The sequence below is a fragment of the Leptonychotes weddellii genome, chromosome 6 (genome assembly GCF_054177405.1).
Source record: "Leptonychotes weddellii isolate Sample4059 chromosome 6, ASM5417740v2, whole genome shotgun sequence".
Taxonomy (NCBI): Eukaryota; Metazoa; Chordata; class Mammalia; order Carnivora; family Phocidae; genus Leptonychotes; species Leptonychotes weddellii.
This window is the reverse complement of record NC_138374.1, coordinates 128,336,936-128,349,356: the sequence shown is the minus strand read 5'-3', so window position 1 is coordinate 128,349,356 and position 12,421 is coordinate 128,336,936. Positions and strand designations below refer to the sequence as shown.

The 12,421-nt window shown below is 40.2% G+C and overlaps 1 protein-coding gene across 10 annotated transcripts in view; it reads right to left on the bottom strand.

The window, feature by feature from the left end:
* Nucleotides 1-4,604: 4,604 nt before the first annotated feature.
* Nucleotides 4,605-12,421, bottom strand: part of MARK1 (microtubule affinity regulating kinase 1) — a 116,443-nt gene continuing 108,626 nt past the window's right edge. For 5 of the 10 annotated variants that reach the window (XM_031018464.2, XM_081825190.1, XM_081825194.1 and 2 more), the window contains 2 exons: nucleotides 10,210-10,254; nucleotides 4,605-6,715 (listed from right to left, as the gene is read on the bottom strand). In XM_031018464.2, the coding sequence (XP_030874324.1) occupies nucleotides 6,361-6,715; nucleotides 10,210-10,254 (400 nt within the window). In that variant the 3' untranslated portion in view covers nucleotides 4,605-6,360. Of the gene's footprint in view, nucleotides 6,716-10,101; nucleotides 10,255-12,421 lie in introns of all 10 variants that reach the window. The other 5 variants (XR_014146600.1, XR_014146601.1, XM_081825191.1 and 2 more) reach the window with 3 other exon arrangements.

The window sequence follows — 12,421 nt, the reverse complement described above, 5'->3', positions numbered from 1 at the left end:
GGTCATGATCTCAGGGTCCTGGGATTGAGCCTGCTCAGTGGGGGGGGCCTGCTTCTCCCTCTCCCTCACTGCTCCCCCTGCTTGTGCTCTCTCGCTCTCTCTCTAATAAATAAAATCTTTAAAAAAAAATTGACAATTGCAGCCTTTTAGTTGGGGCTTTTAGGATATATATATAATATATATGTATATGTAATTTATTTTTAGTGTTGGGGGGGCAGAGGGAGAGAGAGAATCCCAAGCAGACTCCATGCCTGGCATGGAGCCCAACATGGGGCTTGATCCACACAACCCGGAGATCATGACCTGAGCCAAAATCAGGATTGGATGCTCAACTGACTGCGTCACTCAGGTGCCCCTAGGTCATTTATATTTAATGCAATTATTGATATGGTTGGGTTTAAAGCTTCCGCTTGCTGTTTGTTTTTTATTTTCCTATCTGTTCTTTTGTTCCATTTGTTTTTCTGTCCTCTTTTTTTTTTTTTTAAGATTTTATTTATTTGACAGAGAGAGACACAGCGAGGGGACACAGGCAGGGGGAGTGGGAGAGGCAGAAGCAGACTCCCCGCCGAGCAGGGAGCCCGATGTGGGGCTCGATTCCAGGACCCTGGGATCATGACCTGAGCCGAAGGCAGACGCTTAACTGACTGAGCCACCCAGGCGCCCCTGTCTTTTGTTTTTTTAATTCTAGTTTATCTCCTTTTTTTTCATTAGCTGTAACTCCACTGTATATTTTCAGTGGTTTTTAAAAAATGTTTATAGTATACATCTTCAACTTATTAAAATCTATGCTGAAGTGCTATTTTACCATTATACATAAGGTAAAAAGAACCTTGCAAAAATCTTCCGATCTTTGTGCTACATTTTCATGTGAGTTTTACTTCTACATGTTACAAATCTTATAACAACATTGTTACTATTTTTGCTCTAAACATAGTTGTTAATTTGGCTCTTTGTTCCTTTGTGTAGATGCAGATTCCCATCTGGCATACTTTTCCATCTGCTTGAAGGACTTCCTTTAACATTTCTTACGGTATCAGGTCAGCTGGTGATGAATTCTTTTAGCTTTTCTGTGTCTGAAAGTCTTTATTTCATGTTTGTTTTTGAAAAATATTGTATCTGAGTATTCTAGTTTGACAGTTTTATTTTTTCTAGTACTGGTTTTTTGTTTCACATTGTGTCTGACAGGAAGTCTGCTTTCTCTTCTTTGTTCCTCTTTCCATAATAGGTCTTTTTTTCTGTGGCTGATTTTATTTATTTTTTTTATTTTTAAAGATTTTATTTACTTATTTGATAGAGACACAGCGCGAGAGGGAACACAAGCAGGGAGAGTGGGAGAGAGAGGGAGAAGCAGGCTTCCCGCGGAGCAGGGAACCCAACGCGGGGCTCCATCCCAGGACCCTGGGATCATGACCTGAGCTGAAGGCAGATGCTTAACGACTGAGCCACCCAGGCGCCCCTTTGTGGCTTATTTTAAATTGCTGTTTTATCACTGATTTTATTTTTTACCATTGATTTAAAAGCAATTACATTTAATATGCCTTGATATCTTTTTCTTCATGTCTCTTGACCCTGGAATTTGTTAAACATTATGGGTCTGTTGATTTATGGTTTCTAGCAAATTTAGAAATATTCTAGCCCTCATATCTTTGAGTGTCTCTCCCCACCTCAACTTCCTCAGGCACTCTGGGCAAACACTGGGCTGCTTGACATTGTCCTTTAGCTCATTTGATGCACTGTCCATCTTTTCTCAGCAGTTTTTTTGTTTCATTTTGGATAGTTTCTATCACTATGTCTTCAAGTTCACGATCCTTTCCTTCTGCAATGTCTCATCTAATTCTATCCAGTGCGTTTTTCTTCTCAGAAATTGTAGTTTTCATTTCAAGATGTCAGAGTTGTGCTATTTTATACCACTCACCTCTCCACTTAACATATTTAATCTTTCCTCCAGCTTTCTGAACATACAATATAGAGTTATTATAACTGTTTCAATGTCCTTGTCTACTAATTCTATCACCTCTGCCATTTCTGGTGTCAACTGACTTTTTTCTCCTCGTTAAGGGTCGTATTTTCCCTCATATTTGCATTCAGGAAAACTTCTGAATGGATGCTACTAGATACTGTGAATATCACGCCATGTTGCTGAATGCCCATTTTGTATTCCTATTAATATTTTCAAACTTTGTTCTGGGACATCGTTGAATTACTCAGTTATCCTTCTGAATAATTAAGTTTTGTTACACAGGACCCAGTAAGTTTCCACTACTGAGGCAAAACTTCTGAATACTCTACCCGCTGACCCAGGAATCATGAGTTTTCACTAGGGCTGGCTGGAAAGGGCGAGACTTCCGTAGGAGGTTCGATCGTTCTAACACTTCCAGGTGGCTCTTTCGCGGGCCTGAGCAGTTTTCTCACATGCTTGATCTCTGCAGATCTTTGAGGCTTTCGTAAAGCTCTCTCCCCTCCAGACTCTAGCTGTCTTCATCTCCCTGGTCTCTCAGCTCTGGCTCCTTAATGAGGGTGAACACCAGGTTCTATTTGGGTTCCCCCTCCCTGTGCCACAGCCTAGAAACTCTCTCAACGGAAATAGCTGGGTCGATCGTAGGATTTATTTCCTTTGTTTTCTCTCAGGGTTCACTGTCCTCCATTGACTGATAGCCAATGTCCTGAGAACATTTCATCAAAATGAAAACATCGCATGCATCTGTTATTTCACATATTTGTCTATTTTTGTTTGTTTGAGGTGGGTAACTCTGGAACTTGTTATCCGTGTTAGATCGAAGTGGAAGTCTCGATATGCGAGCTGAAACCTGAATCACATGCTCATCCTTTTAGAGTGCATGTCCCACTCCCGGTATCTTGTTGATCCATCCTTTGAAATGTCTCTCAAATATACTCCTTTCACCCTTTTTGATCCTGAAAAGATCTCTGACAAGATCTTCGTGGCTCTAGCATTCGACCAGCCCACAAATTTTTTTTTCTTTTTTTTTTTTTTTACTGTTTCCCCTAGAATCTGATGTACAGTAGCGCTCAACAAAGTTGCTAAATTAATGAATTGGCTCTTCTTTTAGACACAACTTACTAGTATTTCTTTGGCTTGTAAAGCCTCTTAATCGCTCCCGTCTAACCACAAGTCAAGTCCAAGCTGAGGCTACTGATCTGTGCTTTACATAACCCGCTATTCGTCAGCCTATGTGAGTCCTACCACTCCCTAGAATAAATGGTGTTTTTTAAATTTTTTTATTTTATATATTTATTTAAGTAAACTCTACCCCCAATGCGGGGCTTGAACTCATGACCCCGAGATCAAGAGTCGCACGCTCCCCAACTGAGCCGGCCGGGTGCCCCGCTAAGTGGTGCATTTTTAACATATGTCTTATAGTCACTACTAGCTACAAGCCTTTTCTCACATGTTCCTTCCTAAAAGATCATTTCCATTCTGCCTCTTAAATTTTATCCATCCCCAAATCCTCAAAAGGTCTTTCTTTCTCCTATTTATGCAAAACTCACCTTTCCTTGAATTCCTATGGCAGCTACTGTCTGTGCTTGCTTGAGCACTTTCATTGTTCCTCTGTGGGTGTGCTTTTTACGGTTTTGTGGGTCTTACATTTTGTCTTTCCAAAATGGACCAAAATCTCGGGAGAAGTAGGAACCACCTTTTACAATTCTTTCATAGGTCTTAAGACACAGTGGGTACTGCGACAGACTTAAAAACGAAGGCAGAGACCACTGTGATTAATGTATGCATTCTACTGGGCTCACTTATTTACAGTAAACTGGTGTCTCACTCATCACGTTATTTTTGTTGCCCACACTGTGAAATGATTCTGTTGGTGAAAACCACTTCACAAAAGGTCTTTTTTTTTTTTTTTTAAAGTAAATTCTACTCCCAATGTGGGGCTCAAACTCACGATCTCGAGATCAAGAGTCGCATGCTCCACCGACTGAGCCAGCGGGGTGCCCCAAGGTCTTACAGGTTTTAAATCAAATCCTACCTTAGACAATATTATTGGGTCAAGATTCTTGAGTATACTTCATTTTATTATTTGTCAAATTTTTATTTATCAAATTCAATACTATATCCTCGTCTCTACAAAATAATGAATTTTAGGGATGTTATGGCAAATAATATTTAAACAAAACCAAGGAAACCCTGATATCACATAGCCAGTGAATATAAGTGGTATTTATTTACGCAAACATATTGTAAAATTCCTCTAACTCTTCTAAAAATAGTTATGTTGTCATATAAAATGGGAAAATCTGAAGTGCATATCAAGATTTCATTTTTAGTTTATAAAATATATTGAGGTAAAATTCCTTGCCACAAACATGTAAGAGTTAACCAGAGTGAGAAAATGTAAAAAAACCCAAAAAACCCAAAAAACCAAACCATCAGTTTCTACGTTGGAAAAGGCATGATGGCAATTTTTTTTTTAAGTGTTTTGATGCTAGGAATTCCCATAAAAAGAGTCAATTTTTCTTATCATGACGACATTTTGAAAACCCACATAGCTTCACCCCCTGCCAACTAAATTTAGAACACATGAAATAAACTCCCCATACAGAATACTTTTGTGCTAAAAAACAGGTAATTCACATTCTGATAAAGAGCAGAAGACAAGTGCTTTATTATGAGAACTGTTCAAGTAAAATTTCAGTGTGCACCAGTGAAAGTGAATAAAGATTTGCATCAATTTTTCTGAATGAACACTAGGTTAAAAAGGGGCTACACAGTTTTTTTTTTCCAAACACCATCCTTTGCTAAGGCAAAAATACACTTCATTTTAGAACAGAACTGTTACAGAGGAAAGCTACGTCACAGTACAGTACAGAATGTAAAATTCACCCTAGTCTGGATGCCATTACGGAATGGCACATCACCTACACGTAGAGCTTTCTGATGTAGGTTAGAATTACAGTATTTATCACAGCTTTATTCTCCTTTGAACTGATAAAATTTGAATACCCTTTTCCACTTCTCAGGAGTGTGCAGATGGGGCCCATATGTTGATATTACAGTAATTACAACATTAAATAACATTGCACAGTCAACCTCCAAGGCTAATTCAGTAAAAAATAACAAGTATTAAAATGTACCTTTCCTAGTGGTTTTACATCGCATATATCACTAATTATGAAAGAAAAGGAGGCAAATGCCCAATTACAAAGCTGCACATTATAGGCATAACAGTGTGGAATAAATACAAGAAATCTGGCAAAATATTAAAAACAAACATGTTACATGGGAACAAACTCAACAACCACGTAAGCGTAAATCAATAATACACTGTTATAAATAGTAGGTTTTGCTCAAAAGTCTCCTAAGTACTTACAGATATTACTGTGTCGGGAGCAGGTGAAAAGGATGGGAGGAGAATAGGTAAATGTTCCCAATGCCAGTTAGTTCCTGAGGTGGCATTATTTCTTAACTGATGCATTGATCAACACTGTAAAGATGAGTTTGTGCTATGAGACAGTCCCGATATTCTATTTCCGCAATTACATTGCGGTATTCAGAAGGCAGCAAACCTAAGTGACAGTTTACATTTATAATAGCCAGATGGAGTGTTGATTCTTTTTAATTTTGCTGCTACATTTAGCAGTGGGCCAGAAAACACTTTAAAGTTTAAAAGAAATGTGATACAGGTTTAACTTTTTCCCCAGTACTTCTTAGCTCAAGGCAAAGCTATTAATATTTTGATGTAGTTCATTTTAAAAACTCTAAGTGCCAACACTGTAAACATTTTGTATTTTCTCAACTACACCTTGTCTGAGAACAAGGAGAAGAGCATAGGTAAGCAGGAATAATTCTGTGTACAGTAAAGCTGATCTATTTATCAGCTCCTGGTTTAAATTTAAATAGGATTTAAAAATAATTTTTAGAAGTCCATGCTACAACTTTAAAGACTATTTCTGTGCACTTTTAATTCTGGACACAATTTTCAAAATTGCATGATGGAGGTAAGAATTTAAAAAACCCACCAGAATGTAAATAACAGGGAAGAACATCTCCAACTGAAAGTGTCAAACATACATTTATGTGCAGAAATCTAGACAACTATACAAGTTCTTTAAGCAATCATCTGTTTTATTATACAACTCTATGAACAGAAAATGAACAGAAATACACAATATACTTACCTGTACATGTGAAACCTACTTTTTTAGCTACAGGTATTTAGTATACTTCACACGGACTTGAGTTGTCCAGTCCCTAACTATGTATGTCCTTATTGCATGAAGGGCGAATTCTACATGGGGGGAGACTCACAGGCCAATCACCTTAGGCATTACCAATACATTCAAAACTGTACCTCATATGTGAATGTATCTTCCCTGATCCTGTAAATTTGAGTTTCTTTACAGCTTAAGCTCATTCGCTATTTTAGATGCAATGTTCTTAAAGGCAATAGATGTCCCAGATATTCGCTTGAAGCGGACCCCGTTCAGTGACAGCCGCGGCAACTTGCAGACCTCCATCTCCCACTGCACGAGGCTGTCCTGTCTAGCATCTCCGTGGACACAGAAAAGCAAAAACCTCTCTTTTTGTTCATAATCACAGTTATTTGCATCTAACACTTTCCGGATTTCTCTCATCATGTCATTGGGGTCCATTGAACTAGTGGTCTTCATACTCCACGTGAACCGCAAAGAACGTGGCTTAGAATCTTTACCCTCTTCCTTGTCTCTTTCTTTTGGTTCCCCTGACGTACTTCTAGAAGGGGAGGGCAAAGGGAGAGAATGGAAACAAAAATTCCATTCAGCAAACAAGTCAAAGCACACATGAAATCTAAGTGGTCATCGCTCAGTGTCTAATGAAACTACCCAATTTACACACTACCTTCAGGTAATTACAAACATTTGTGTCACCTTGCTGTCCCCAAAACAGACCCCAGGACACCACCTGCCTTGGCTTTGTTTGTGGGAAACAAGTTTACAGCTGAAAGTGAAGAACTTAACACTTTGTCAGTTCCCTGCAGAAGCAGATTCTCCATTTCCTGTACATTTACACAAACAGAAACCGCTAGCATTCTACTTACAAATACACATTTTAAAAAATACAAATTTCCCTTTTTTTCCCTACCTTTTTTGGGTAGCAAAAGGACTGGGGGCAAGGCTAGTAGGAATGGCTACAGGGGGATTATTTACACCTGATCATGCTGACAAAGGATGTTGTATTGCAAGGAGGTAAAGGCATCAGGTCATAGCACGCGTGAAAGTGTAGACGTCAGGCCCTCTCGGGGTTTCATCATTTTGCTAAAGACATCCTTAACGTAGTCTGCCAGGCTCCATGTGACCCATACCCCCACTCCTACCTCCAACCCCTCATCTCGTAACTATCTTCCTCCCTGCTTCCTCCTCTCAAGACACACTGGCCTCCACGCTGTTCCTCAGAATGTGTGGGCTGTGTTGCTTTCAGGCTCTCCCCTCAGGGAGCTGCACGGCTCACGCCCTTACTTCCTTCAGATCTCTGCTCACTTTCTGCCTGCGGTCTAGCCTGACCACCCTCGGGCCCCCCAGCACCCCCCTAACCCTGCTCTAGTGCTTCCTCTACGGCACTTGCTACGTTCTAATATAGTATCTTTTCCCTAAGATACCATTTAATTCATTTATGTATTACGGTTATTACGTACTGTCTGACTCTACCACTAGACTGTAAATTCTAGGAGACCAAAGGGTTTTGTCTGTTTTGCTCACTGGTCTATCTCAGGACTCTAGAACTGTGCTGGGCACACGGGAGCTGACGGACACATGTTTGTTAAGCGAATCAACCTTACTGAACTGTCCTTATTTTAAGTCTCCCATAAATAATATAGAACCAGAAAACCTATTTCAAATAATCACAGAAAGGTAAAATAGATTATTTATGATTCAGAAGACCCTGTAATTAAATTGGTGGAGCAATTTCCCAAATAGAGATGTTGCAATTTTAACTTGTTAATCTAGCTCACTTATATGTGATTTAAAAAAAAAATGATATACTTTGAAAGGAGTCTATAACCTACGATATAAACATTTTGTTTATATGTATATATGTATTCATATATACACTTTATGTCAATATTATCATGTAATGCATATTTGCACATATATTTGTATATATGAATTTTTATGTATACATTTATATATATATTTTCCTCCTCCTTCCTAGGTACCTGAGCCCAGAGTTCTGCAAACTATGCAAGTTTAAGAAACTTAGAAAGGAAGAAGTAGAGAAAATAAATTTCTAAGACAGTGTTTATTTCACTGTCTTCTCTATCATTTTCTTTTTGCTCACGGACGCTAAGCCATCGCATCACAGGCGTCCTTGGGCATGCAGATCTCATGAGAGTCGTTTATCAGAACTACACGTACAACCCTGGGTATGGAATCGGCATGCCAGGGCTGGAGGGGACCCAAGAGAACACGTGACTGAACCCTCATTTTAAAAACAGAACTGATGGCTTTACTTTTTCTAAGGTCATAGCTAATGAGCTGAAATGCAAAAACCAGGAATCAGTTTTTCTTCCATTCCACCAAGGTCACCGGGTGACCTTGAGACGACAGGCACATACAAGATGTTTTTCTACATGTACCTCAAAGGCATCACCACTGGTGACATTAACTGTAGAAAGCTCCTGAAAATGTTAATACTAATTGTAACAGCGAACATTTACTGGGCACTTACTAAGTGCCAGGAACTGTTCCCAGCACCTAACATGCATTATTTCCTCATTTACCCTAACGACTCCGGAGCTAGAGCAACTTCCTAAGGTCACACAGCAAGGCAAGTGGTAGGACACGGCTCAAACGCTGGCGTCTGGCTCGAGAGCCCCAGTCACGCCCCTGACATGACAGGACCTCCTGCTCCTTACTGTTCTTCAATTGCAGAATGGACACTTTCCACCTGGCTGTTGCGAGAACTGAATGACCAGCTAGTTACAGGCAGGAGGCATTCAATAAGTTTGTTGAAAGGCAAAAAGAAAAAAAAGAAAGAAAACAAAACCCAACAACAACAAAAGAAAGGGACACACAGGCCCGTGGAAAGGACAGAGTAGAGATAGGTGGCCCACCTGTAGCACTCACTGTACTATTATTACGTGTCTCAGAGGGAAATTTAGTGGGAAGGCAGCATGAGACCCAAGAGGCTCCAAAGTGACGACTGAGTGAGGGAGGGGCTAAAAACAAATGTCCTTCATGTTTATTTGACAGGCAGAAGGAAAGTTACAAATATTTGTCCTGCCTCCCCCCCTGGCTGCCTACCATGGTGACTCGGGCACCTAACTCAATAGAGAAACATTTCAACTATTATGACCAAACAAATATAGCACAGTTTGCAAAACAGATTACCCAGGAATGCTTAATAAAGTTTTTGCAAAGCTCATTATGTTTTATATTTAATTAATTTTAAGAGGTAGAAATTAAATTGGGGCTTGTGCTCAGCGGTTCAAAAATCGTTCCTGAATGAAGCTGGAGCATCTGTCCTACTGAGGAGCTGCTTGCCCAGGTTCTGTGATTCATACGGGATCTTTTCACGCTGGTATACATTCCAAATAATGTAATGCCTTCCTTTCTTCAACTTCCCGTTTGTTAACATGAACACAAGTACTAACATGTCACTGATGTGGTCCCCTGACCAGCAGCATCAGCACCTCACGCAGCCACGTCCATCCCAACCACGAACCCTGGCGGGGGGCGCCCACCTGATTCTGACTGGGCTTGTGTTGGAGACCCGCCATCAGGAGGAATACACAACCACCACTGCATGCCAAGAACCATCAAGTAAGGCAGGGCGAGAGTCTTAAAATGTCGTCCACCACTGAACACTCCCAAAATATATTCCTAATATCAAACCTTCCTACATATTTGGTCACCTCTGTGTTCAGTGTTACCTAATTCCAGTTACATCCTTTTAGTGAGAAAAGGATCAGTACATTTTAATCCATTAATTCTTCTGCTAGGACGTATTTTATAGGACAGGAAGGCTGCTTCTCTATGAAGCATACCAGTCAAAATAATGTTTAGAAAACACAAACTTCAAGTTAATTAACTCACACTTCATTAAGCGCTCGGCAACATTAAGAAAACCCATCCCGAGATAAAAACGTAAAATACACATACTGTCTAGTTTTTAGCTCTATTCAGATTTATTAGGTCCTGCACGTCTTTGGAGGGCACGTTTGCACACACGGGGGCCCTAGTGGCGAAGTGTTCATAGTGGCTCCTCACCTTGAGGGGTCTGTGCGGCCACTCGCTTCGCCTTCACTTGGATCCCTCAAAACAAAGTGGAGGTTGAGATTTAATGATAAGAGTGAAAAGTATACCAAGAAAACCTACATCTAAAATGATGCTAAAGTTAACGTGTTAAGCAAACTTCTAACACGACACTTTTCTGTTACTAGTCAGTCTGACACTGCTTTGCACGTTTTCATTGTAACCAGCTTAACTGTCATTTTATTGAGCGTCTACTGGGTCTTGTCAGAGAGGAGATGCTAGGTTGACGGTTTAGGATTTTTTTTTTTTTTTTTAAACAGGATCTTCCAATTCCCAGTCATAATTTCAAAGTCAGAATTTATCTTTTGATTGAGTTTAGTTCAATCTACAGTTAAAACTATTTAATAATTTTCAGCAGCAAGATCCAACTTCGTATGTCATTAAATGTAATTCTAGTAGTCGCTCAATTTAGAAAATATATAACTTAACCTTGTCATTAGAAATAAAGTTCAACATATACAAGTGTTTCTAAAAATAAGTACCAATTTTTAAATAAGCAATTAACTTCAGATGTAACACTAACGATTCATGCACATGATAAAATGTTACAGCACACCAACAACCTATCCAAGCAGGTGAGTCTAAAAACACGAAATCAATCTTAAGCAGAAACATTGATCTTACCTGGACATCCACCTGTGAAATAAAACCAGGAAAACTCTACTAATTGTCCTTCTGTTGAACGTCATTAATATTTTTTAAGTCTACCAAAATCTTAACTACTTCGTCATTTTTCAAATGTAATTAAATATTGACACAGAGCATCAAGTTATAAACCAGTTTAAATGCATTAAGAAATGGCATGTGAGAGCAAAATACTATTAAATCGCTGGGAAAAAATAACCAACTCAAACGCTGAAGTTAATGTTTTCTTAATGTTCTAACCATTCCAGAAACATTCATGTTATTTATGTAAAGTGAATGCAATGGGAATAAAATCAGGGCCACTCTCCTCATTCCCCAAATTAACGAAACACATCCATACACTGAGCTCTACAACTTGACTGGAGGTTAGAAATATGAATGCCTTCTGCATCTTAGGGTCTTTAACTAGAGGCCTTTCGGGACAAACATGTTGTGTAAAAACCATTTTCCTCTCTGAATCAAAAAGGACAAATAATATGTATTCTCACATTCAAATGGGGGTTTCTTAATTCTTAAATGGCATTTTCACGGGCAAGTGTAGTAATTCAGTGTTATCTACACGAACCTATCTTTATGACAGCACGCGGCCATAAATAAGACACGGACACGTACACCGTGAGGCCTGTGCAGCTCTGCTGATGTCCCGGAGGGCAGCCCGTCCGTGGGAAGGAAGGCCGGTAAGGCTGCTGCTTCAACAGAAAGGGGCGTGCGTCTCCCAGGGCTTCTCTGTCCCATTTCTCTTTTGCCGTCTAAGTCGCTGTTAGCAGACACTTTAAGCACTAGGAACGAAACACTCCCTAAGCTCTACTTCTGCTCTCGCTGTTGAAATAGCCACTGACTCGCCACGTCGTTCCCATGCCCCGTTCCTGCCCTCCCGGACGCCCACAGAAGCAGCGACTTGAAGAACGTCTGCTGCCTGGCACTGGTTTCAAATAGTCCAGCAGCCACAGAGGGAGGCAGCTGGGGAGAGAGAGCCCGCTGGCTGTCACAGCACATGCAGGCTGGCAGGGCTCCCCAACACTCAACACTTAAAAATCAAAACCATGGGGCGCCTGGGTGGCTCAGGCGTTAAGCGTCTGCCTTCAGCTCAGGTCATGATCCCAGGGTCCTGGGATCGAGCCCCGCATCGGACTCCCTGCTCCGCGGGAAGCCTGCTTCTCCCTCTCCCACTCCCCCTGCTTGTGTTCCCTCTCTTGCTGTGTCTCTCTCTGTCAAATAAATAAAATCTTTTAAAACAAAACAAAACAAAAAACGGCCACATATCTTATGCACAGCAATATATACTGAAGTGAACTAATCTGGTTATCCCCTAATAAGAGCGAGCTATGTTTAAAAAATCCTAAGGTCTGAGACAATCTCCAGTTGATACAGTAGTTCTATAGAACCATCCAAAGCAAATGGTTCTCCATGCTATTTAAAAGGCTTTTATTTTTTTTAAAGGCTTTTGAAATGGTATGTCTACACCCTCCCTTGATAGAGAACTCTAGTGTAAATCACTTTCCTAATTGGAAAGTTCTTTCCT